The sequence below is a fragment of the Vipera berus genome, assembly GCF_964194415.1.
Source record: "Vipera berus genome assembly, chromosome: Z".
Classification (NCBI taxonomy): domain Eukaryota; kingdom Metazoa; phylum Chordata; class Lepidosauria; order Squamata; family Viperidae; genus Vipera; species Vipera berus.
The window spans coordinates 42,387,277-42,411,045 of NC_138205.1; the positions used below are offsets into that span (position 1 = coordinate 42,387,277).

Here is a 23,769-nt window from a genome sequence, read left to right on the forward strand (position 1 = left end):
GTTTTAATAACTGAGAAACAGTGTAGCGTGATTAAGGTGTTGGATTAGAGCTATGATGAGAGCCATCATCCTTGGTCATGAAAATTTATAGGATGACTTTTGGTCAGCTACTATTTTTCAGCCCACCCCACCGCACATCACAAGATTGTTGCTGTGCAGAGATATTGGAGAGCGAGTATTATGCATATCACTTTGATCTCCTGGAAGAATCTAATGAATAAGAATTAAAAAATCCTGGTATACTAGATATCTATAGATACAGTTTGCCTATTGTGACATGCTGGGTTCAGTTGTTGAGTTTGTATCTCATGCACTGCTAATAAAAACAAGAAATCCATCTAGATCTCCTATATGCATAAATAGCAATGCAAATGATACTACAGAATTAATGTAGAATAAGAATCCATGTAGTTTGTTATTAACAATTTTTATAAAATGGCTTTCAGGATACAGTGGCTTTCTTTCAGTATAATACTGAAATTTTTGTATAGAATTTTATCAGGGAGAGGGTCTGACCAGTGGTTCCAAAGCTAAATATATTTTTTATTTTTATTTTCTTTCTCTTTTAATAACATAAAAACCCCACAGATCAGAATACCAGGTTTTCCCCCCTTTTAACAGAAATTACTTACAAACTGAGAAGTTCACATGAAGGACACAATAACAATGGTCATCTCATTAATTTGTGTTGCCGTAATATCTTTGAAGAAGGAAGTTCATTTGCCTGTCATGACTAATACATAGTGATCTGGTCACTTTTTATACTGTATACCAAATCCTTTATTTAATGCCACATAAGCTAATGTCCATTTTTATACCTTGGGGCAATAAGTTCCATAAATTGTTTATGCATTGCAAGAGAAAATATTACTGTTTTTTCTCTCTCCAGACCTTCTCCTAATCAAATTAATGTTAAGCAGTGCATGGTAAGAACCATAATTCACTCTGGATAATGTAAAATAATAAAGAGAAAGCATTTTAGTCATGCACAGAAAGTTTTTACTCATAATGCAACATTATAGTAGTCTATGCATGTCTGGGATTAGAAGGTGGGCATTGACAAGTTGAAGGACTCCAGATATTGTTGAGCTTAGCACCTTTATTATTTTTAGGAAATAACAAATAATAATATTGCTGAAATTTCTATTACCAGTATTGAATTCATACCACCATGAGAAATATTTTCAAATATTCTAAGGAAGAGGGGGAACCTGCTGCATTATTATAGATCCTGCATTAATATAGATCCTATATTCATCACTATTGCTACAATCATGTGGAAAAAAACCATAAGAAGACAAACTTTCAGTGAGCAACATATGACATTACTAAAAAGTGGATTGCCAAACACCATTTGAAAAGTGTTTGGGCAAGTGAAAGTTAATGAGGACTCAAAGGACTCAACACCCAATACAGAGACCTGAAGTGAGAGAGGAAGAAAGTTCAATATTGCTATATATAAGTACTATTAGATTGACACATGTGAAACATCAAGGTGTGCAAAAATTAAACCCTATTTTCCAATAACAGTCTCTAAATTAAGTCTGTTTGCAGACATAAGCTTAGAATGGCTTCTTGGATGCAGGAATACTTAAATATTTTGGAATGGTTAATAAGCAAGAGGGCAGAAGGAAGGACTGATTGGTGAAATTTACACATTTTTTTTCCTATTCTTAAGGATAGCAATTGCTATTTAATTGGAAGCTAAGAATCTCTGGATGTTAATGTGCATCAAATAGTTACTTATGCCTACACTTTCAAATTTACAGGTCTTATTATTATAATCTGGGATATACTATTTTTTTTTATCAAGTGGCACATTTTCCCAGGTAGGGACTTAGATAGAGTTTAAGGAAAAAACAGTAGCATTTGTTAAAACCTAACTACAAGAACAAGCAAGGAACAGAAGTAACCAAGACAGAACTGTACTTTTGGATGATGCCTTCATCATATTACCATACTTCACATTTCAGCGGGAAAGGTGGTAGGATGAGTTCACAAAAAATGAAATCTATCTTCAAAGGAAAAGATGACTAGCATTCCAAGGAAGCCAATTTTTTAAATGTGTCATCCCCACTTAACAGGCAGAGATGGATTTGGATTCACCTGTCAGCATTCCACATCAAATGAGTGTTCTTGGTCCTTCTATTCCTGAGGTTATGTTTGTTGCATCTTTCCATTGCCAATATGGCACTCTTGGTATGTTTCTTCTGTGCCTCACTTTCATGCTCCAGCTTTTTCCTATTCTACAATTCCAGGGATTAAGAAAGAGCTTACTGCCTCCTTAGCTTCAGTCCACTCTAGCATTCTGAAGCATCCACTCTGATGGTCCATCAAAGAACAATGATGGGTTTTCAGCATTTTTTTTCAAAACATGTCTACAGATATTCATTGGTATATATGGTCTAGCAATGTGAGTAATAAAAATGCTTCTTATCTTGGTAGAAAAGTAGATGGTTTCCTCTATAGCTGATAAAGCTTCACACACACACAAACACACAAATACAGAAGAGAAGCATATGGATTATAGCTGCATTAAAAATGGAGTCCACTCTTAACACGTATCATCTCTTCAACAATCCTTGCATATCTTTTTAGTACTTTCTTCCCCTTCTGGGAAAATACATCTATTTCCTAAACCCTAAGAAAGACATGTTAAGATTCACTATAGAACTATAATTGACTGGAAAAAATATGTTTCTTAAATCCTATAGGATCCATGGGTTGACAATCATATATATTTACACCACTGGAATGTTTGGCCATGTGCAATTAATATAAACTCTGATTCATATAGCTATATGGATATCTTCCTCCAGATTCTGATATCCAATGTTTTTGGAAATAATTTTTGGCTTCTCATTTGCCTAGTGGCAGCAGGAGCAGGGTGCTCAAACAGGCATCTGGACTTCATCATAGACATCTTGGCCTTCTGTCTCATCAAAAGTCACATCAGCATCATCAGCATCCAACTGGAAGGTAATAAATACATTTAGAAGCTCAGTGTGGCTCAGAAAACAGAGTGTTATATTTAAACCTTGAAAATATTGATTTTTTTTTCATTTGCAAAGGAACAAGTAGTTTCAAATAGTCATTATATATGAAGCCGGCTTATATAGAATCAGATAATTAATAAGCTAGTACTATTTACTCCATTGGTGTGCAATCTGTAGCACTACATTTGTAAAAGTTGCTTTCTCCAAGCCTTGGAGGTGCTTTCAGTGACTCTCCAAAAGTTACCAACCAAGTCCAATATTCAGTAAAAAACTGAAATGAAAAGTATCAACTATATGGGGAACAGCTGTAATAATTGCAGTTAATTATATTTTAATTAATTCAATGAAAACTAATTTAGATTTGATACTTCATCCTGAATCTATATACTTTGCAAAATATTGCCTCTGACATTCCACCTAAAGATTAAATGTGGAACTAGAGATTAAAAACTGGCAACTCTCCAAGGCCAAAAGGCAGGGGTATCTATCTCAACCCTTCTGCTGAATTCCTTTTAAGCTGGAGATATCAGGACTGAATCTCAAAACACGATTTTCTGCTGAGCATTTAGATCACGATGGAAAAATATATTCAAGTGGACAATAAGAGTTGACAGCAACTTAATGGCACATATAATGGTGCTGGTTATCACTTTCAAAGCCCTACATGGCTTGGGACCTGGTTATTTGAAGGACTGTCTTCCCAGTCACATCTACCCCCTCTACCAGAGCATGGAGGCAGGGATTGTTATGGATTCCCTCTCATAAGGAGCTCCATCAAGCATGACCAAGCATAAGGGGCTTCTCTGTGGTGGCTTGTACCATATGAAACATCATCCCCGCAAAAATAAAATTGGCCCCCACCTTGGCACTCTTTCACAAGGCTTGAAGATGTGACTTTGCACATGGGCATGGTGATCTCTGGAGCCCATCAAATGGCTAACTTGATAGTTGTTGCTGGGGAATAGGAAGTTACTGTTTTTTATTGTTTTTGTATTGAGCTTTTATCCTTGTAAGCCACTTGGAGTACCTGAGATTGAATTGGGCGGCCATATATATTTTCTTAAACAAACAAATAACTGATATTATTTCACCAATTCATATATATTCAATTCTTCTATATGGTTCCTTATTCTTATGTTGTGGGGCATCCTCATTATTAGTGATGATATGAAGTGCACAGAAATTCATTGATAATGTCCTTCTTGCGCTAAATAACCCCAGATCAAAATAATGCAAATTCTTTGTATTCCCTCAGATACATCAAATTTTGGATCCAGACCAAGAGGAGCTTTGGGCCCAATCTAATTCTGAGCTGCCAGATATCAACATGAGTATGTTTCTTCAATCACGCCATTCCCCCATGACTAACTAAAGCAGTAACCAGTTGGCACACACTATGTAGTAATTTGGGGAAAACTAAGGGTGCAATCCTATAGACAATTTCAATTGACATTAAAATTGAATAAAAATTCAAAGGAGACACATACAGTGACAGATAACACTAATGGAACACCCAAGCCAATGAACATTCTGCTAGTAGATCTATTCCTATGGAGGAAATACCATTGTAGGGCAACAATATTATTGTGGGAACTATAGCAACATAGGAGAAGATTATGATGTATTTTAGTTTACTTATATTGCAGCACCACTACCCCAATCCAGTCAAAGTATAGTTCACATTATACATATTTTTCCCCACAAAGTTCAGTAGGAGGGAAAAGCATGATGACCTCTGCTTTTACTATATGCCTCTTAGGAAAAAAGATTCATTCATCTTGCATTATATCCACACAGAAAGACAGGCTGTTCTTGGCTTTCTCATTCATGCACACATATAAGCATCCAAGGTGAGGAGTTGTGTGGGCCCAGCACATACATTAATTGGCCTTGCACTTCAAAACTCTTTCTCAGAGATAAAAAAAAATCCATTCCACCTGGGCATCAGCAGTGACCAAGATGGATGTGGCTACACCTCATGAGATTGTCCTCTAAATTGCATGCTTTGACAAATTATTTTTGTTGGTGCCATGAAAATTATTGGGGTCATGAAATCTTCTGGGATGACTACAAGGTAGGCTGTGAGAAAGCCTCCATCTCAGATGCTAATTAAGAAAAAGCTTCTACTATAACTGCTAAATTGAGAGACAACACATACATACTAGCGATCTCACACGTTTCTGCAGCCTTTTTTTTCTAGAAGAGACATACAATTCTGCTCTGCCATTGGTAATTCTTATTATCCATAAAGGTAGCCAATTCCCTCTTAAAGCTCTTCATATTGATGGCTGTGACTGCATTTCATGAAAAGAAATCGCAAACTTTAAATAGGAACTGAATATAGATATACTTCTCTTGAGCCCACCATCAACTGCATTGGGCAGCCCTGCATTTCAGATGTTTTTGAGAGAATATTTTGAGAAGATATATTGCTATATGAATTGTAGGTGCACATAGTATTCTTTTCTGGATGTGGGTAAGTCTTCTTTCAGGAAAGTTAATTTGTCATTATTTACCTGCAGGCTATGCCACTCACAGTTGCATTTTAAAATGGGCAGCCACACAAATCTTTTAAATAAAGAAACACTTAAATATGTACATAGGTTTTCTGTCAGAAATTCCCTTTGCTGAGGGAGAAGAGAGAGCACAACACTACTTACACACTTGAGCTCAATGTCTGTGAAAATGACAGGGAGCAGGAAGCGTCGAAAAGGGACAGTCAGAATGAGTATGAAAGGCAGGGCCAGGGAGGCTGAGCTGGATCTCACTCCCCACAGCAATCCTAGGCAGAGAATCTGGGTGAGGGTGAAGATGTGCATACGCCAGGTCTTTACCTTTGGGATGAAAAGAAACAGCAATGTTAGAAGCTCTTTCTTCAACCACTGGCCAGAATCAATATTGGCTTGGCAATGGCATTTAATACATATGTATATGAGTACACATGTATGAATGGCACACCATGTAAAGTCATAATACTAGCCTTGGTGGAGCAGTGGGCTAATGCCTCCTTAAGTAACACCAGCTGCCTGCAATTAGCATCCCACCAGGCTCAAGGTTGTCTCAGCCTTCCATCCTTCCGAGGTAGGTAAAATGAGGACTCAGATTGTTGGGGGCAATTAAGCTGACTTTGTAATAATGCCGCTTGGGTGTGTGTGTGAAAGCCCTAATAAGCAGGCATATACATAGAATGAAGGCTACTGCTAAGCTTGTAAGCCACCCTGAGTCTTCAGAGAAGGGCGGGATATAAATGGAATTAAAATAAAATAAATAATATTTGGTGTTTTTTTCCTTGATGCAATGTGTAAGTCCAGCCATTAAGGTTTGTTAACCATATGGCACACTGTTATGTGAAAATTCATGTTATTTTATGTTTTAAGCGTTTTTATATTCTTAGAACTGTAAACCACCCAGAGATACTGGCTTAGATGGATGGTTGCAGAAATGGAATAACTAAATAAAACTCAGCCACTGAAATTTCAACAGCAAGGATAGCACAAATTATGGCTTAATCCAAGTATGTGAATTTAGCCATTATGGACTATGGCTTAATGTAGGTTTACTACTGTGACTTATTTAACAGACTAGGCTTAAAATCAGGCATATCTCTCTATGAATCATGATCGTATCACTGATAGCATTAATTTGTCAAACTCCGGCCATCACACATCTCCAAGATCTCATGCAGAGACCTTTTCCAGGCCTGCTACTTGAAGACTCTGGCTTTAAATTAGACTGTGGCTTTTCCATATGCAAAGCATAGGCATTATCACTCAGTTACCAGCCCTCCTGGTCATATTTTGGTTTCAGTAACTGATCTTATAGCACACTGAGCCATAAATTAGGCAGCCATTTTTTAGCCCATTAGCCCAATAGTCTGTTTTGCAAATTCAACTTTTGTGGTTAATCAGAAAGAATCAGATGCATAGAATGGCTTGGGTAATGTACAATGCATCTGATGTAGTCCACTGCAGCTCACAAAAAACCCTATGCTTTTTAATAATATTTGTTAGTCAGAAAAGGTGTATCCAGATTCCTGATCTATTTGCTATTAATGACTACCATGCTTTTCCCTAAGAAGCCTTTGTGGTTAGTTTATGATTCAGTGGCTGTATTTCTATTACATATTTGTCCTATGATCTATCTGGTAGAGTTTTAAAAATTCTGGTTCCATCATCATCCAGTGATAGCCCTCTAAATTGGAAGACAGATATGCTTAAACTTTGATAAAAGAATTTATGACACTTCTGATCAAGCTTTCATTTAATATTGTAAATTGCCCAGAGTCTGTTGAGATGGGTAGAATGGAAATGTAATAAACAAATGAAGTAGGTAAACAAAGCCCAGAAAGAAGTAAATATTTCCATTACGTCTTTGGCTTGTCTATAGACACTTCCACAGGCCACTACTTCAGTCTCCCAACCCCTCCCATGATTGCAACACTGAGAACAAGCAAGAAATTTCAACTTCCACTCATCCAGTAGCAGAGGGCAAAAATATTTGATTGCTGCTTTGCTCCCTGAGCTACAGCTGTTCCTGGAACAATCAAAATCTATACCACATAAAAGTGGAGGTGGGAATAAATTGCTTCTGTCATCTCAGGTTTTTCCAACTATTCTCAAATGTCTCCCATGAAAATAGTCTTTCTGAATATACATATTCCTTGAAAACAGTAATGAAGCTATGACACCATGATGCTATAGCCAAGTTCTTTTTCCAACAGCTACAATCATGGTTATAGAGTTTTAGTGTAAAGCCTCTGTATGAATCGGCATTGGAAGTCAGAACTATATGCCCACTTGAATCCAGAGGCAGAATGTAGCAAGAATTTTGATGTGGACTTTTACAAAAGCGGGAAAATCAACAAAATAGCCCCCCCTTTTTTTACAAGGATAGTAAAACTGCCTGGAAACTGATAAGAAAGATCAAAATCTAGTTTACTGATATGATCATGAAATTTCAGATGAGAAATGACAGGATAAAAGAAGAGTTCCTGTAAATTGGAAAATGATTCACCTTCAAACTTTGCAGAATTCCAACATTACAAACTGCAAAACGGTTTTCCATTTCCACTATAAGATAGTGGAATGCAGAAGATCACCTTGATTTCCCAAGGAGGTAGAAGTAATATTAACACTCTATGTGGAAGTCATAGACAAGATCAGGGACTAATATTTAGGGAGCAAACTTCTTGACCCATGGATTTATCTGTTTTCCCCACTTCAGCAATTCTCAAGCTCACAGCTCAAGAAAAATGTAGTAGTTATGCCTTCAAAGCTTACTTTTGTAACGTAAGATATATCTGGATGGTATTTCGGTGGCTTCAGCATGAGAAGTACGCGGTCATATAGCTGAATTCCATTGAGAGATGACACCCCCATGTAAAGAAAGATGCCAAAGAGTACTGCAAGTGGAATCAGCTTCAAGATAGGTTCCATGAGTATGGACAGGCCTGTAAGTGAGCAAAAGACAATGCTGCAGATTAAAGAGATTTAATTTTAAAAGATTAATGTAATTAAAGATTATACAATGCACATGCATCATTCCATTGGAATGGAACAATTGTAACATTCTCCTTTCCAATCAGAAGAGATAATGAAAGTAATCTTGCCTACCATTCTTCTTACTCATATCAGTTGGGGATAAGAAGACACTCTCAAGCAGAGCACAAAGTCAGCAATCCGTCTTCCTAATCACCAGGGTCCAGTTTTGGCTTATCAAAGGTATATATTTCCTCTGAATGTATGAGCTGTAGCGTCTTTGCATATTGGGTTAAACAGTTATACATTCAGCTATTTTAAAAATGATTACAAACTACTTGTTACAACAGGAGGAACAGCTAAATTGAATATGATGGGAATAAGGAGTTTCTCAAAGCTAATTTATCTATAATCTAGCAAGTTCTATATATGCACTGCAAGAAAGCCCTAAGATAATGTAAAACACCATTCAAGCCTTATTACAGGTAATCCTTGACTTACGACCACAACTGAGCCTAAAATTTATGTTGCCAAGCAAGACAGTTATTAAGAGAGTTTTGCCCCATTTTATGACTTTTCTTGCCGCAGTTAAGTGAATCTGGCTACCATTGACTTTGCTTGTCAGAAGGTCACAAAAGGTGATCACATGATCTTGGGACACTGCAACTGTCATAAATACATGCTGTAGTGTATGCAGCATAGCATACACGTGTGACAGCAACTGAAGGAGGCGCGGAGCTGGACAGCTCTGGGCAGGAACAGCATTCGGCGGGAAAGCAGGATTTAAAGGGACAGCGTTCGGCGGGAGAGCTGGATTTAAAGGGATTGGCTGACCTGCCAGCGGGAAGCGGGTTTAACTCTATTGGCCAGGTTCACCTGGCCAGGTATAAAGGTGGACTGGTACCCTTTGTTCCTCCATTCTGGACCATGTTTCCCTCCTAATAAAGTCATTGCACGCTAGAAGTCCGAGTCTCCTTGATCCTCGAACCCGACACAACAATTGGCGACGAGGGTGGGATCCTGTTCCGAAGGGCGGTAGGACACCCCGTCTGGCAGGGAATCATCGCCTGAAGCGGAACAGGATTGATCGGATCGCTCGAGATGTCTCAGGACGGTCAGACTCCCATGGCTCAGGTCAGTCAAGCCCCCATGGCACCGGTCGGTTTAGCTCCCGTTTTCAATAGCGCCCAGCCCGAAGAATGGGAAGCGTTTGTGGGCCAGCTAGAGTTTTATTTCATAGTAAACCGCATTACTGAGGACAGGATAAAGGTGGCCGCCCTACTCAGCACATGCGGAAAGGACATTTATAAACTGGCAGTGGGTCTGTGTTCACCCACCGCCATTGGGGAGGTGAAGTACAATGACCTCATTGACAAACTGAATCAGCACTTTAACCCGCATATGTCGGAAATGGCATGGACGTTCGAGTTTGTAAAGAGGAACCAGCTGCCGGGTGAATCGGGGTCAGCATTCATGGCTGCAGTTGGGACAGGCGGCTCACCTTTGCAACTTTGACAATTTAGAAAGGAGGTTGCGGGACAGAATCGTCTTCGGCCTCAGGGACCGAAAACTGAGGCAGAAGCTGCTGGCCAGACCAGGGCTGACTCTCAAGCAAGTACAGGAGGAAGTACTGGCCTGGGAGTTAGCTGAGAAGCCACAGCTGACTGAGACCAACCGAGGCAATCAGAGTATCACCATCCATCAGACGCACGGGACCAGAGGGAGCAGCACGGTCGATCTGGAGTCGGAGGTAGACGCGCTACAGCTTAGAGCCCCCTACTCGTCGGGACAGCGTGATAGCCCAAGGGGTCAACGGACCACAGCTGCGGCCAATGGCCAGGACAGGAAATGCTCCAGTTGTAAGTGCGGCTCGACCAAGCAGAAATGTGCCGACTGTGGGGGGAACCATCATCGTTCCGCCTGCAAGTTCAGAATGGCCAAATGTCAAGCATGTGGCAAGACGGGACACATTGCGTCCATTTGCCGGAGCCAGAACCAGGACACACTGCACGAGGTGGATGCTGAAGCTCACCAGCCAGAATTCACGGCATATTTCACCAGGCGGCACAAGTTGAACACATGTCAATTGCTAAGAGTCTGGATTTTGATCACACGAACATGAGAAGGTGAAAAACAGTTCATAAATCACTTTTTCAATGTTGAACTTTGAACAGTCACTAAATGAATGGTTGTAAGTTGAGGACTACCTGTATCTGCATTTAAAACCTACTGTTTTCTTTTTTTAAAAAGGCACAATATTTGTTGTTTAACTACTTTAAACATGAACAGGATGTAGGCTGTTTTAAGCTAATCCTTTGACAGTCATTAAATGTGTTGGTGATTACCTTTAAAGTCTTACATAGCACAGGACAAGATTACTTGCGGAATTGTCTTCTCCCAAGAACCTTGGCTCAACTCACATGCTTTTCATCAGTGACAGTTCTTTCTTTTAAAACTTGTCATCTTATACAGGGTCCTAAGAAATGTGCCTTTTTTATTGCCCTGCTATATGGAACCATCTCCTACTACTGCCAATACACAATAGATCCGAACTCTGCTCACCTTTAGGAAAGGCCTTAAGATCTGGCACCTTCTTCAGGCATTAGGAGCTGGAGGAGTGGAAGTCCCGCTTGTGGCTATTTTGTTGTGTGCTTGTTTGACATTTGACATTTACATTTTACAATTGTAGATAGCTTTCATTTTTTTGAAAAATGTATTGGGTGTCTATGTTGCACGCTGATCAAGGTCACACTGTCTGAGTTGGACAGACTTATAAAACTTGAAATAAATAAAATACATACGATCAATGGAATCTTTTGTAGGAAAACTCACCCACAAGAATAGCCACCAGGAAGCCAGTAACCCTCTGTTCCTTGACTTCCTGAATGCAGGCCTTTTCTCCTGGCAGAGTAGTCTTGGACATAACTGTCAGAGCATTAGCATGTGTGACAGTCCTCACGGTGGTGGCACTCAACCAGGGCATGCCCAGAAGTGGTGCAATACCTCCCATTCCGACAATAAGAAGGAGATCGAGATGGAATCCTGAACCCTTCAGCAACTTCCTCTCAGGTTTGCTTACAATCAGCCTGAAACAGCAGCAAAATTAAAATGGAATATTTATTTGCTGTTTTAATATTGTATTATAGCTCTGACTTCTCTGCTATCAGGATCTACCAAAACATCTTTTGTCAAATTTGCATCTACATATTTTATTCTGTAATTGAAATGAAATCAATGTAAAATTGGAACCACATAATCACCCATTTCTTGCATTCCTGACTTTCTTTCCTCTCTCTTTTTATCTATTGCATGCCTTTTTGATCTATTTCATTCCTGGGTCAATCCTCACTTATCTTCATTTTATCCCATCTTTCTCATCTTTCCCCAATTTCTTACGTGGTGATCTGTGTCTCCAAGAAGATGAGAATGAAAACCAGGAGAGCTGGCAAAGCTGCAGCAAACATCATCCAGATGGGGAATTTATTTCCAGTTGGATAGATAAACCAATCCCGCTGTTCAGGATTGGAGACTTGAAGGCCTTTGGGAACCTTCAATTTCTAGAAAAAGCAACAGAAGAAGAGAAAAATCAATGGACCCTAGACCTGTCAGGATCTTGCTGATCCCAATATGGAAACCAGGACCATCCCAGTCATTTAACACAGTAGAACTTTTCCCTTTGGATATGGATGTCTTTTTGAATTTCTTTTCGATTTTCCATTCGTTACAAGCCTACACAGTTTTCCATTCACTACAAGACCTCTGATGCAGGATAAGAATTTTTCCATTGTCAGGGTTGAAATCAGATTCAATGGCCATTGCAGCTAACTTCTGTATTTGGAATGGTGGGCAGATTGTCATTCTATTATTTTATTTTAAGTCTCCAAGGCAAACTCTCTTGAAAATTGATCAGGTTGACCATTCAAAGAGGAGGATTGTATATCAGCACTTTCTTTCCTTTTTGCACAGAAAGGGCATTAGACTAGAAACAAAATTAGGAGGAAGGAGCTACATTAAGAATTTTTTTTTTACCTGAGTGTAGGTATCTTTAATAAAATTGTCTGCCAATGTCATGATAAAGATGGCAATAGGGACACCAAAGTCACCAATTACCCGACGAAGCTGTCAAAAAAATAAGAAGTATGTTAACCTGGCAAGAATGATTGGGGGATAGGGAAGAGGGTGGGTTGATGTATCAGAAGTAGAGAAGATATTCCCAACTTCTAGAGTGCTGTCTGTACTAGCATTTGAAAGAAAAGATAATAATGCATTAGAAACTCTGCTCTAAAATCCAAGTGATGGCCTTCTCTATCTTTATGCATAGTAAGAACAGGGGACTTTTAAAAAATTGTTCTTAGAGGAATTTTTCTCATAAGCAGCTGGTAGAACTTTCACAATGCCGCTCAGCTATCACTGTAGTGATTAAAAGTCTATCCTCATTACTATTATTTCAGCCCAATTATGGTTCAGTGACTATAAAGGATGCTAGAAATTGCTAGTGTGGAAAGGCCCACACACTGATTATTAATGTAGGATTCAAACCCGTGGACCTTCAAACAGTGCCGAACTCCATGAGCAATTGTCAGAGATCTGCAAACTGTAATTCAACTATACCCTCAAACTTCCAGTATGTGTGCTAATCTATTATTTTTCTTTAAACCTAATTGATGGAACAGACATCTATATGTTGGAGAATTACAGTACTTCCATATGTATTATATTGGAACTTTCATCTGAAATATATCAAGAAAAAATCATGCAATTTATGTTCATTTTGCTACTTAAGTCGATACATGCACTACAAAAAATGTCCCATTTCTCTTGCAGCACAATACATTCTGGGTGTATTTAAACAAAGGTTCCATTCTAACTGAGATTGATAATCTGATTAGCAAGTATGATAGAATGGCAGACGTACTGAATTTCACAGGGATTACTTTCAGGTTTTTAATCCATGTCTATCTGCATCTGGATCCGAATCTACATCTATGTCCTTGGAAGTAATCCTTGTGAATTCTATATACAAAATTGCAGTGCTAAACGCCATAAGAAAAGAGTTCTGTAGGAAACTGAAATACCTTCCCTTTGTTTAAAACCTGTATATTTTCTTTTCCCCCCTATATGTCTGTATTTTTAAATCTACCTTTGTAGATTTACACACTAGTAGGTAGGCTTTTAAACTGAGAGCCTTATCCTCAATTGATATATTTGCATGTTCATTACAAACCATCCAATTCTGTGATTGTCTATTTAAGTATCAGTTTGAATATTGCAGAAAAGCAACTTATTTTTATTTATTCTTAGGAGAGTCATGCAGTGAAATAACTTTTTATGGCTTATTAAAGCAATCATAGGTACGCTTATTCAGTAGCAAGCCTCTTTGAATTCAATAAGATTTATTTCCCGGTAAGGGGATTTCAGTCTACATGAATTGCTGCTCCATTGATTATTAAATACTTTGTATTTTCTACTATAATAATTGTAAGTTAAGCTGATAATTAAAACCTTTCTCCCAGCAGCTCACAGCTTCAATTTATAGTGCACTTGATTCAAATGATGGATAGAACACAGCAGACTAAACCCCTGTAGGCAAGCACAGATTTAAGTTCCTTTCTTTCAAAAGTCTAAGAAAAAATTCTATTTCATCCAAGCCCTAAGCACAATTTACCTTGCCAGGGAAAAAGCTGCTATTCTTGAACTTGCGCAAGAAGAAAGCAATGAAAAATGTTCCTCCCATCAGCACCAGAGAAAGCAGAGCAGTATTTGGTGCAGGATCACTTGGGTCTTCATCTCTGGAAAAGGTGATGTTTTTATACACTTCTTTCAGAGGGTGCTCTTTAAAAATCTGCAATGGGAAGAAAATAGATTCGAAAGCTGAGCAAGCAGGTAAATGAGCTTTTTTTGACAGTAAGATTATCTAGTATAGACTGAAGCAACTTATTGCTTCATGTGGCAGAGAAGTTCCTAGCCATCAAGCATAATTTTTAATAACTCATGTGAAAATCTATGTTATTTATTTCAAGTATTTATATGGCACCTTTCATAAAAAAAATGATTCCAGGACAAATCATAGCAAAAACAAAGAACTGAAAAGTGGTAGGTATAACATATAGACACCACAGATTAGAACAGATGAGGTTTTGATGATTTCTACAAGATAGTGATGATAAGTATACCGCTGCATTACTGGTATTTCTTAATTAATTTACTGCAACCAACAAATATCTCCCATCATTTTTCCATCCACCTACAGAGAGAGGACTGTTTACCATCAACAGATTATTTAAAGTAGAAATGGGTTAGCCAGTGACCTCCCACAACTTTTAGGATTTTGAAATCTAGCATTATGATCTGAGCTGGACCTGGAAACAAGAAAGAGGTAATTGTGATCTTTTAAAATTGGCAATATGAAATCAAGTTAATTTTGGTAGCTGCATTCTGTACAAACTGCAGCTTCTGAAGAATTTTCAGTGGCAATTCCCAAACAATGTAAGATTCTCAGAAAGAACCCCATAATATGGTAGTCTCATAATAGTCACAATTATCTGATCAGTATTTTTCAGAAAAGTGCTTTTACTATCTATTCACAAAGGTGGTTCTAGAAGACTATAGTGCAGTACCTTTAATATGTGTGGACTTCAATTTCCAGAATTCTCCACCCAAAATATTGGTTGAGAATGCGTACTTGGTTAAGAGATCTACACATCTTAAAGCTGCAGAGTCTGAGAAACACTGCTTTACAGTACTGAACACATTTGAGATCTATCACTACAGGCAATAAGATGCAGAAGTAGACAGATCATTGGTCTGATGCAGAAGGACTTAAGTCCTCATTCCACTTGCTAATGGGATTTTTTTTCCAGAACTGGTTTCTTGGATAATGTCACATTGAGTGAGATTTCAGGCTAAATGTGGTTTAGAAACAGATACTTTCTTTTCTTTGATGGGATTTATTTTATGGAAAGAATTCATCCTTCCCTGCTTCCTTGCTGTTAATGGCTTACATAATATATATGACTAAGAAAGCAAAGTTAGAAAAAAGAAAAAAAAAGCATTTCCTTGGTCCGAGTAATTTTTTTCTCCTCCTAACATTATTTTTTATTAGTCACATCAAATGAATAAATACATGTTGTAATTTGTCTGCATTTATCTGCATTTATCCTGATTTCAATGAGGGATAGGTAAAATAGGAACCATGCATTAATGAATCATATGTATTTCATTCTTCTTTAAGCTTACATTCTACTTTGAATGTATTGTTAAAAATAAACTTGTGTAGCTGGTTCTTGCAGGCATTGAGTGAGATGGAAGGTTCAAAACAGCAACATGGTTTATTGAAGGTCAGAACAGAACAGAAGCAACAAGGGAGCTGCTGCGCAGCTATTTATATGGTTGACCGATAGGCGGCAACCAATAGGTTTGAAGCATAGGTTTCCCACCCAAAGACCTACTTAGCTGACTGGAGACAACCAGTCTGGGCTGGCTAGCAACCGTTACAGTATACACATGAACCAGCACTTAGCAATTGAATGCAAGCAATTAGCAAGCAGTGCAACAAGAGCAAACGCTTACAACAAATACAAAAGACCAATACATTGCACCCCTTCCCCCTGGATGGAACACACAATTATTTGGGTACAAAATCTTGAAGATATTTGGGGGGTCGAGGGGTCGATGGGTTGCCGGAATCTCCCGGTCTACTGGTTCGTCTGCTGTGCTTAGTAGACCCGGGCTCTGTGGTTCGGTGGAGTCAAAACAACTTGAGTCCCTTTGGCTGGCCTGTCCCGGTTGGCCTAGCCCAAAGTCTAACGGTGCCACTAAATCGGCATGGCTGCTGCTGGGTGTTGGATGACTGCCCAGCTCCTGCGGTCTGGTTGGGGGAAGTGCTTTTACGGCCACGGCCCCATTCTCTGTCGCACAAAATGTCTCAGAGTGTCTGAACGACTCTGCTGAAGTGTGAGATTTTGGGCTCCTGGTCTGCTCCCCTTGGAAGTCCTGAGCCAATGACTGTTCCGCTAGTCACCGGTGCAACTGATTGACATGTCAGCGAATGAGTTGCCCATCTTCCAGGACCACTTCGTAGGAGAGTGGTCCTGACACTTAAACAACTTTTGCTGGTACCCACAACTGCCCTTGCCCATAGTTCTGAGTCCAAACCCAGTCCCCCACCTGTAAATGCCTAGGTGTCTTCAGGTGTGCCATGTCAGAGGCTACTCTATCTAGGTGCAGTCTGTCCATTTTTGTTATTAGTCTCTTGCCCCAGCGCAGCTTTGCAGGGCTCTTGCCAGTAGCCGTACAAGGCACTGTATGCTGGCATAACAAGAACTTGGCTAGCCTGTGGTGCCAGTCCCCTGTAGTAATGCGTTTGAGGGACTCTTTGGTTGTGGGAACCATCCATTCTTCTTGCCCGTTTGACGACAGGTGAAAGGGAGCTGATGTGTCATACCTAATGAGATTGGCCCTGAGAAAGGCGTGGAATTCTGACGCAGTGAACTGGGCTCCGTTGTCAGAGACTAAGACATCCGGAAGCCCGTGCATTGCAAACAGCAACTGCAACACTTGGATGGTCCTTGCAGTAGTCATATTGGGAATTGGAACCAGCTCCAACCATTTAGAGTGGCTATCGACCACTATTAAAAACAATTTTCCCTGAAAGGGCCCAGCAAAATCTATGTGGATCCTTGACCACAGTGTGTGTGTTTCCTCCCATAGGTGGACAGGGGTCTGCAGCCTCTCTGGTCTGGATGGTTGACATGTGTAACACCTGTGTACTTGGGCCTTGATAGCTTTTTCTAGCCCTGGCCATCAGAGGTAGCTCCTCACCAGTGCCCAGATGGCCTTCGTGCAGAGACTGGAGAACTCTGGGCCTGAGTGAACTGCTGCCCCAAAGGATATACCCCTTATGAGCTGAAATCTCATTTTTTCGACTGAAAAAACTCTGGAACTTGCCCCCCCACACTATTTTCCAGCCACCCTGTGTGAATCCAAGCCAACACGCAACTTAGAATTTTGTCAGCTGCCGTTTCTGCAGTGACATCTCCCACATGTAGGGGAAAATCTGGCAAGTCTCGAATTGCTAAAATGCATGCAGCTGGAGCCGGATCGGGCTCCACGTGTGGAAATGGCAATCTGCTAAGGCCGTCTGCGTGGCCCATCTCTTTGCCGGGTTTGTGAATCAGCCTGTAGTCGTAGGCCGAAAGGAAGATAGACCACCTCAACATTTGTGGCAACAGAATTTGAGGTGTCTGCTTGTCCGTTGTGAACAAGCCTAGCAAGGGCTTGTGGTCAGTAAAGACCGCGAACTGCCTCCCATATAAATAGTCATGGAACTTCTTAACCCAGGCCATGAAGGCCAAGGCCTCTTTGTCAATTTGCGCGTAGTTGCGTTCCACTGAGAACAAGGTCCTTGAGTAATAGGCGATGGGTGACTGTCTTCCATCCGCGGACAAGTGACTCAGCACAGCTCCAATCCCATATGGGGATGCATCACACGCAATGCAAACTGGCAGCTTTTCATTAAAGTGTGTGAGTACCGAGTTCGAGGACAACAACGCCTTGACTGCCTGAAAACTCCTTTCGTGGAGCTTGGTCCACTGCCATGGGGAGTTTTTGTCTAAGAGCTGGTGTAGCGGCTCTGCCACTGTGGCCTTGATGGGGAGGAAAGAATAATAAAAATTCAGGAGGCCCAAGAAGGCTTGAAGCTCTCCCTGGACCTAGGGCTTGGTGCCAGCTGAATCACTTTCAGCTTTGACTCTGCAGGATGGATGCCCTTGGCATTGATTCTAAACCCAAGGAATTATGTGAACGAAACCCCAATCTTACATTTGTCTCTCCTTAATCTAAGTCCCATGGCACAGAACCGCTGAAGGACAGCTCTAAGCTGCTCAGCCAGAACTTCTGTGGACTCCCTGGCGATGAGTACATCTTCGAAGTAGGGGCAGACCCCCAGAATACCCTTGAGTGTGTGCTCCATGATCCCCTGAAGAATCCCTGTGGCTACTCTTACCCTGAACTGAAGGTGCTTTACCTTGAAGGCCCCCCCCCAGTGCGTAACAATTGTTTGTGTGGCTGCCGTGGCCTCATCCACTGGCAGCTGTTGGTAGGCCTGTGTTAAATCTAATTTAGCAAACATGCGGCCACCTTGCAATGATGCCAGAATATGGCTGAAGACTGGGACGGGGTACACATGCTGCTGTAGTGCCCGGTTAATGGTACACTTGTAGTCTGCACATATTTGTACCTCTCCGTTGGCCTTGAGTGGCATTACAATGGGGGTCTCCCATTCCCCACTGTTTACAGGCTCTAAAACCCCCTGACTAACAAGCTTGTCCAACTCTGCATCAATTTTATGCTTTAACGCAAATGGCACACAGCGGGGCTTAATCTGAATTGGCGCGACCTGGGGATTAAGTTTAAAAGCTATCGGAGTGCCCTTGTACTCTCCCAAACTTGGGCTGAAAACAACTGTGAATTCCTTGCAGACAGAAGACAAATCTGTTGTTTGAGTCCAGTGAATGCCGGTGACCTGAATGCCCAATGCATCGAACCAATCAAGCCCTATGAGGCTTGTTCATTGGCCATCTACCACAATAACATCTAGTGGGCCTGAAAACCCCTTGAACTTCACCGCAAGTGTGGCCTCTTCCTTGACTGCCACTCTGGAATTCTGGAAGTCAGTAACTAGGATATTAGATGGTCGTAGCTTGACCCATCTGTTACTACGGCTGCAAACATGCCAAAAAGATGTGTCCAGTTCCATTTTACATGGAACGCCTTGAAGTTTGACCTGCAGTCACAACTTCTGTTTAAGAGGTCGATAGGCACCCGTGCGAAAAATGCTTCAGCGGCTGGAACAGAACCCTACTCAGTGTTGCCCCGGGGCCCTGGTACCTCTCCTGAAAGTCTCATCTGGCTGGCGGTCCCTTTGGCGACCTCAACAGACGGTGGTGATGTGGCCTGGTTTTCCACAAGCCTGGCACGTGGCTGTCCTGAAACAGCAATCCGCGTGTTGATGGCGGCCTCCGCAGCCCAAACACCTCGGGAACAGAACTGTCTTGTCAGCCGGCCTCATTCATCTTTTGTGGTGCCACTGAATTTTGTTGACTTCGTGGTCGGAGTCAGTGTCTTCTATTTGTTTGGCGTCCTCATGGTGGATGGTTTCTGAGATGGTGCGCTTTTGGAGGGCCGCAATGCCCTCACGGCCCTTCCGGCAGGTTCGTCCACCATAACTTCCTTTAGGGCTTCTTGAAGTGAGAGAGTCTCCTTCGCAAAGAGTTTTTCTTGGAGCTTTCTGTTCCTGAGTCCACAGACTAAGTGGTCTCTTGGTCGCTTCTCTAGGTCAGAGAAATTGCAGAGTTACGAAGTGCTGTGATGAATTTTGTCACCGACTCGCCGGGTTGTTGTTTCCATTGTTTGAAGGCATGCCTCCACGCTATCACTGAAACCTTTGGTTCAAAATGGTCGCACAGCTTCTTTTTTAGGTCTTCATACGTGACAGTTTCCAATGGCACTGAGGCGACCAAGTTCTCTGCAATATCGAATGTGGATGGGCCGCACATGCAGAGGAGGGTTGCAGCCTTCAGCCCATCTTCACTGACTTGATTTGCACCCAGGTAGTTCTCTACGCGGGAAATGTAGGATAACCATCTCTTCAGGTGCGTCACGTTGAATTCTTCGAGCTTTTTTACCTTCGCCATGAAGAGAAAGTCTTCGTGTCTTGTGTCTCACATTGCCTCGTGCTGCTGGCTTCTTTATAGGCCCTGGGACTGGTCCTCAGGGCAGGGTGGTCTCCAGTGTGGCTTGCTAGGCAGACTGAGGTGGGGGAACGCTGTTCCCTACCAGGCTCTGTGCTGGTCTCACCCCCTAGTGACTTCAGGCTCTTACAATGAAGCAGCACATCCCATCCTCACTGCCAGTGTTGTATAGCCGGTTCTTGCAGCCATTGAGCGAGACAGAAGGTTCAAAACAGCAACATGGTTTATTGAAGGTCAAAACAGAAGCAACAAGGGAGCTGCTGCACAGCTATTTATACGGTTGGCTGATAGGTGGTGACCAATAGGTTTGAAGCATAGGTTTCGCACCCAAAGACCTACTTAGCCGGCTGGAGAAAACCAGTCTGGGCTGGCTAGCAATTGTTACAGCATACACCTGAACTAGCACTTAGCAATTGAATGCAAGCAATTAGCAAGCAGTGCAACAAGAGCAAACACTTACAACATATACAAAAGACCAATACATTACATAAATGAACTTGAATTTCTGTTCTGAAAGTGCATTCAACTCTTTCTCTCCTGTAGCCATTTTTGTCAAGGGTAGCATGTGGGAGACTTGTTTTGAAGATTTTGCAATGAGACTGACTCATGTAGGAATGAATTTCCTGGCAGCTGGCAGTGCACAGAATTGACTGTTATCTATAGTTCCTCCTTTCTCTTATTCTCACCCATAGTTAGTTTAACTATATTTATCCAATTAACCCAATGTTGGAGCTTTGCATAATACAGGAAACTAGATAACAACTACACAGGCTAGGTTCTTCAGATATGCAAGGACACATAGTTTGCTCATGTGAAACACAGTTAATATCTAACAAACACTGTGCTTTTTAAAATAAAAATGGAATAGCAACTTATTTACATGTGGGATTAATAATAAAACAGGCAAGCAAACAAGCAAAGGGGTTACGGCAAACTATAGGCAATTACCATTTGTTTTGCCAGCTTGTAGCCAATGAGAAATGGCAGCTTGGTAACAGCAGCAGTAGCAGTGGCATTTGCAGAACCACCAAAAATAATAATAGCTGCAATGCTACTCCCAAAGGGCGGGTGGAGGTGGTGGTGGTGGTGGTGGGGAGGAAGTAGCAGGCAAAAGTAACTATGTGATGCTATTTCAGATGTTCTTAATAGGATACTCAAGGCCTGCTTGCAGAGGCTGGTTTTTTCCTGCAAATTTTGTGCAAAGTAAGCTCTGGAATTGTGTGTTCAGGTATTCCCAGGGACCATTATTTGCTAATGGACAGGAAAAAAGAACAAATGGACACCAAAAAATTACTTTTTGAAGTAGAAAGATTCCCATGGTGATGTGTTGTTGTTGTTTTTGCTCTTCTGTGGTGCCTATTGAAGCAGGTAATTGCTTCAATATACATTTCCAAATTTAATTAGTACATTCAAAAATTGCTATACATGCCTATTTCTGGAAATGACTAATAAAAACTTTACAATGAGACAAAAGCAGTTGACTGTTGTGACAAGAATGGGATTCATAGTGCTCAGATCCAGAATGTTAACAAACTAATAGCAATATTGCAAGACAGAAAATAATATCATCTCAGATATAAAAAACATTTTCTTTCTCTTTGCCAAAGAAGAATTTGATTCTTAAATTATAAAAATAGTAAATATTTAGATATTTCTTCCAGTTACTGTACGTGCTTAATTTTTAACGCAGATTCTGAGAATATTCCATTTTGAAACCATAATGTTAACCTCTCTTTTCATAAAAATCTAAGACTCTGTGAAGAAACAACCCCAAATCAGGTCTTATCTGGGCCTCTAAATTCTTTTAATTCTCCTAATGAGGAGCTAAGGAAAGTGCTAAAACATTAGTATTGGAGTGAGAAGAGGAACATTTATTAATCATATTTCTCTGGGATTTCTTGTGCTATCTGTCTAAGCTTAATGATTATGTAAGCATGATTTCTTTGGTATCTACCTTGCCCAGACGCTTCCTCAGAAGCATCATTATCTGCTTAATAAATCTTTGAAGGAAATACCCAATTCTTGGAACTCTTTACAAAATCTGTCAGTTGCCTTATTTATTTAATCCTTCAGGTCCTTACGTTTGAGTTAGTATGGCAGGGGTTCTGTATATATTATACTATCACAGACTCCAGGCCCCTGTTATTAGATGTGAATAAATAGTATTTTGATTTATTTGTGTACACCTCAGAAAAAGAGTGTTGAAGGGAGAGATAGAAATCTTTAATAAATAAAATTATATTTGGTATAGTCATTAAAGGCACAAAGGGCACTAGACACAGAGAGCCTTGAATTCTAGTCCATCTTTAAGCATAGAAACAAGTTAGGTCAGTCATTTTCTCTCAGCCTCTAATATAGGATGTCAAAAAACACCTCAGAAGATGGTACTGTAGAAAAAAAAACACTAGAAAACAACTTCTGAAAATTTGCCAAGAAAACTGCATGAATCTGTCCATATAGACACCCAACAATCAAGGATCATAATTCAAAGGATCATAACAATAATGTTCCTTAAAGCTTGGATAATTTTGCTTTAACCCTCAAATGGAATATCAATCAATCAATCAATCAATCAATCAATCAATCAAATTAGAATAGAGCTGGAAGGGACGTTGAGGGTCTTCTAAGCAGGAGGCCCTAGACCAGGGGTCAGCAACCTGAAACAGTGAAAGAGCCACTCGGAACCGGTTCCCTCAGAAAATGAAAAACTGGGAGCCGCAAAAAATGTGTGCACATGCACATACATGCGTGCATGCGCAGAACAGGGTTTGACTGAAGAGTGAAGCCAAGGCGAGATATGCACCTACCCTGCATATTTGAATTGATTGGTTGAACTTTTTTAGTCCCACTTTTTTTTTTTTTGGACTGCACATGGCAGAGGACTGGGAGCCGCAGGAGATGGCTGAAAGAGCCGCATTCGGCTCCGGAGCCGCGGGTTGCAGACCTCTGCCCTAGACCATTTCAGAAAAGTGACTGTCCAGTCACATCCACAACCTCTGGTGGCAAGCTGTTCCACTGGTTAATTGTCCATTAAAAACAAATGAAGATGGACTCTGTGCCATTAACTGAACATTTCTGCTATAGAAACTGGATCTGTGTATGGTAAGAAAAAGACTGACATATTTGAGAATGATTTGATTCCCACTTTTAATTGGTTTTTTGAAGAAGTTAATCACTCCTTAGCTTGGGGAGGAATTGATTTGATGGCTTTGATTCTAAATAACAATTAGATGGCTTTTGAAAGTTCTTGGCTGCAAGAGTTTTTAGTGACATGGGATCTGGAAAAACTCTGCCTCATTGGGGTATTTCATATCTTTACTCCTTTATTCCTTTCTTTTACTTTTTTTTCAAGATTGACTGATTTGTCAGAAAAAAGGACCAGGTCTTTTCATAGATATTGAGCTACCTCCCCACCACCACCACCACCACCACCACTACTGGGACTCAGAATGAGATGGCAGATAATCAGGCTAAAGAAATGAACAATTCTGACATCTCTGTACTTGGATTGCAATCATAGTTTGGAAGGATTAGATGAGAAAGGTG

General features: G+C 40.6%; 1 protein-coding gene across 6 annotated transcripts in view; it reads right to left on the bottom strand.

Annotated features, from left to right (window-relative positions):
- Positions 1-522: 522 nt before the first annotated feature.
- Positions 523-23,769, bottom strand: part of SLC4A1 (solute carrier family 4 member 1 (Diego blood group)) — a 71,592-nt gene continuing 48,345 nt past the window's right edge. For 5 of the 6 annotated variants that reach the window (XM_081344997.1, XM_081344999.1, XM_081344998.1 and 2 more), the window contains 7 exons: positions 14,139-14,315; positions 12,503-12,592; positions 11,870-12,030; positions 11,306-11,559; positions 8,276-8,445; positions 5,657-5,830; positions 523-2,972 (listed from right to left, as the gene is read on the bottom strand). In XM_081344997.1, the coding sequence (XP_081201123.1) occupies positions 2,892-2,972; positions 5,657-5,830; positions 8,276-8,445; positions 11,306-11,559; positions 11,870-12,030; positions 12,503-12,592; positions 14,139-14,315 (1,107 nt within the window). In that variant the 3' untranslated portion in view covers positions 523-2,891. Of the gene's footprint in view, positions 2,973-3,857; positions 3,951-5,656; positions 5,831-8,275; positions 8,446-11,305; positions 11,560-11,869; positions 12,031-12,502; positions 12,593-14,138; positions 14,316-23,769 lie in introns of all 6 variants that reach the window. The other variant, XR_014028603.1, reaches the window with a different exon arrangement.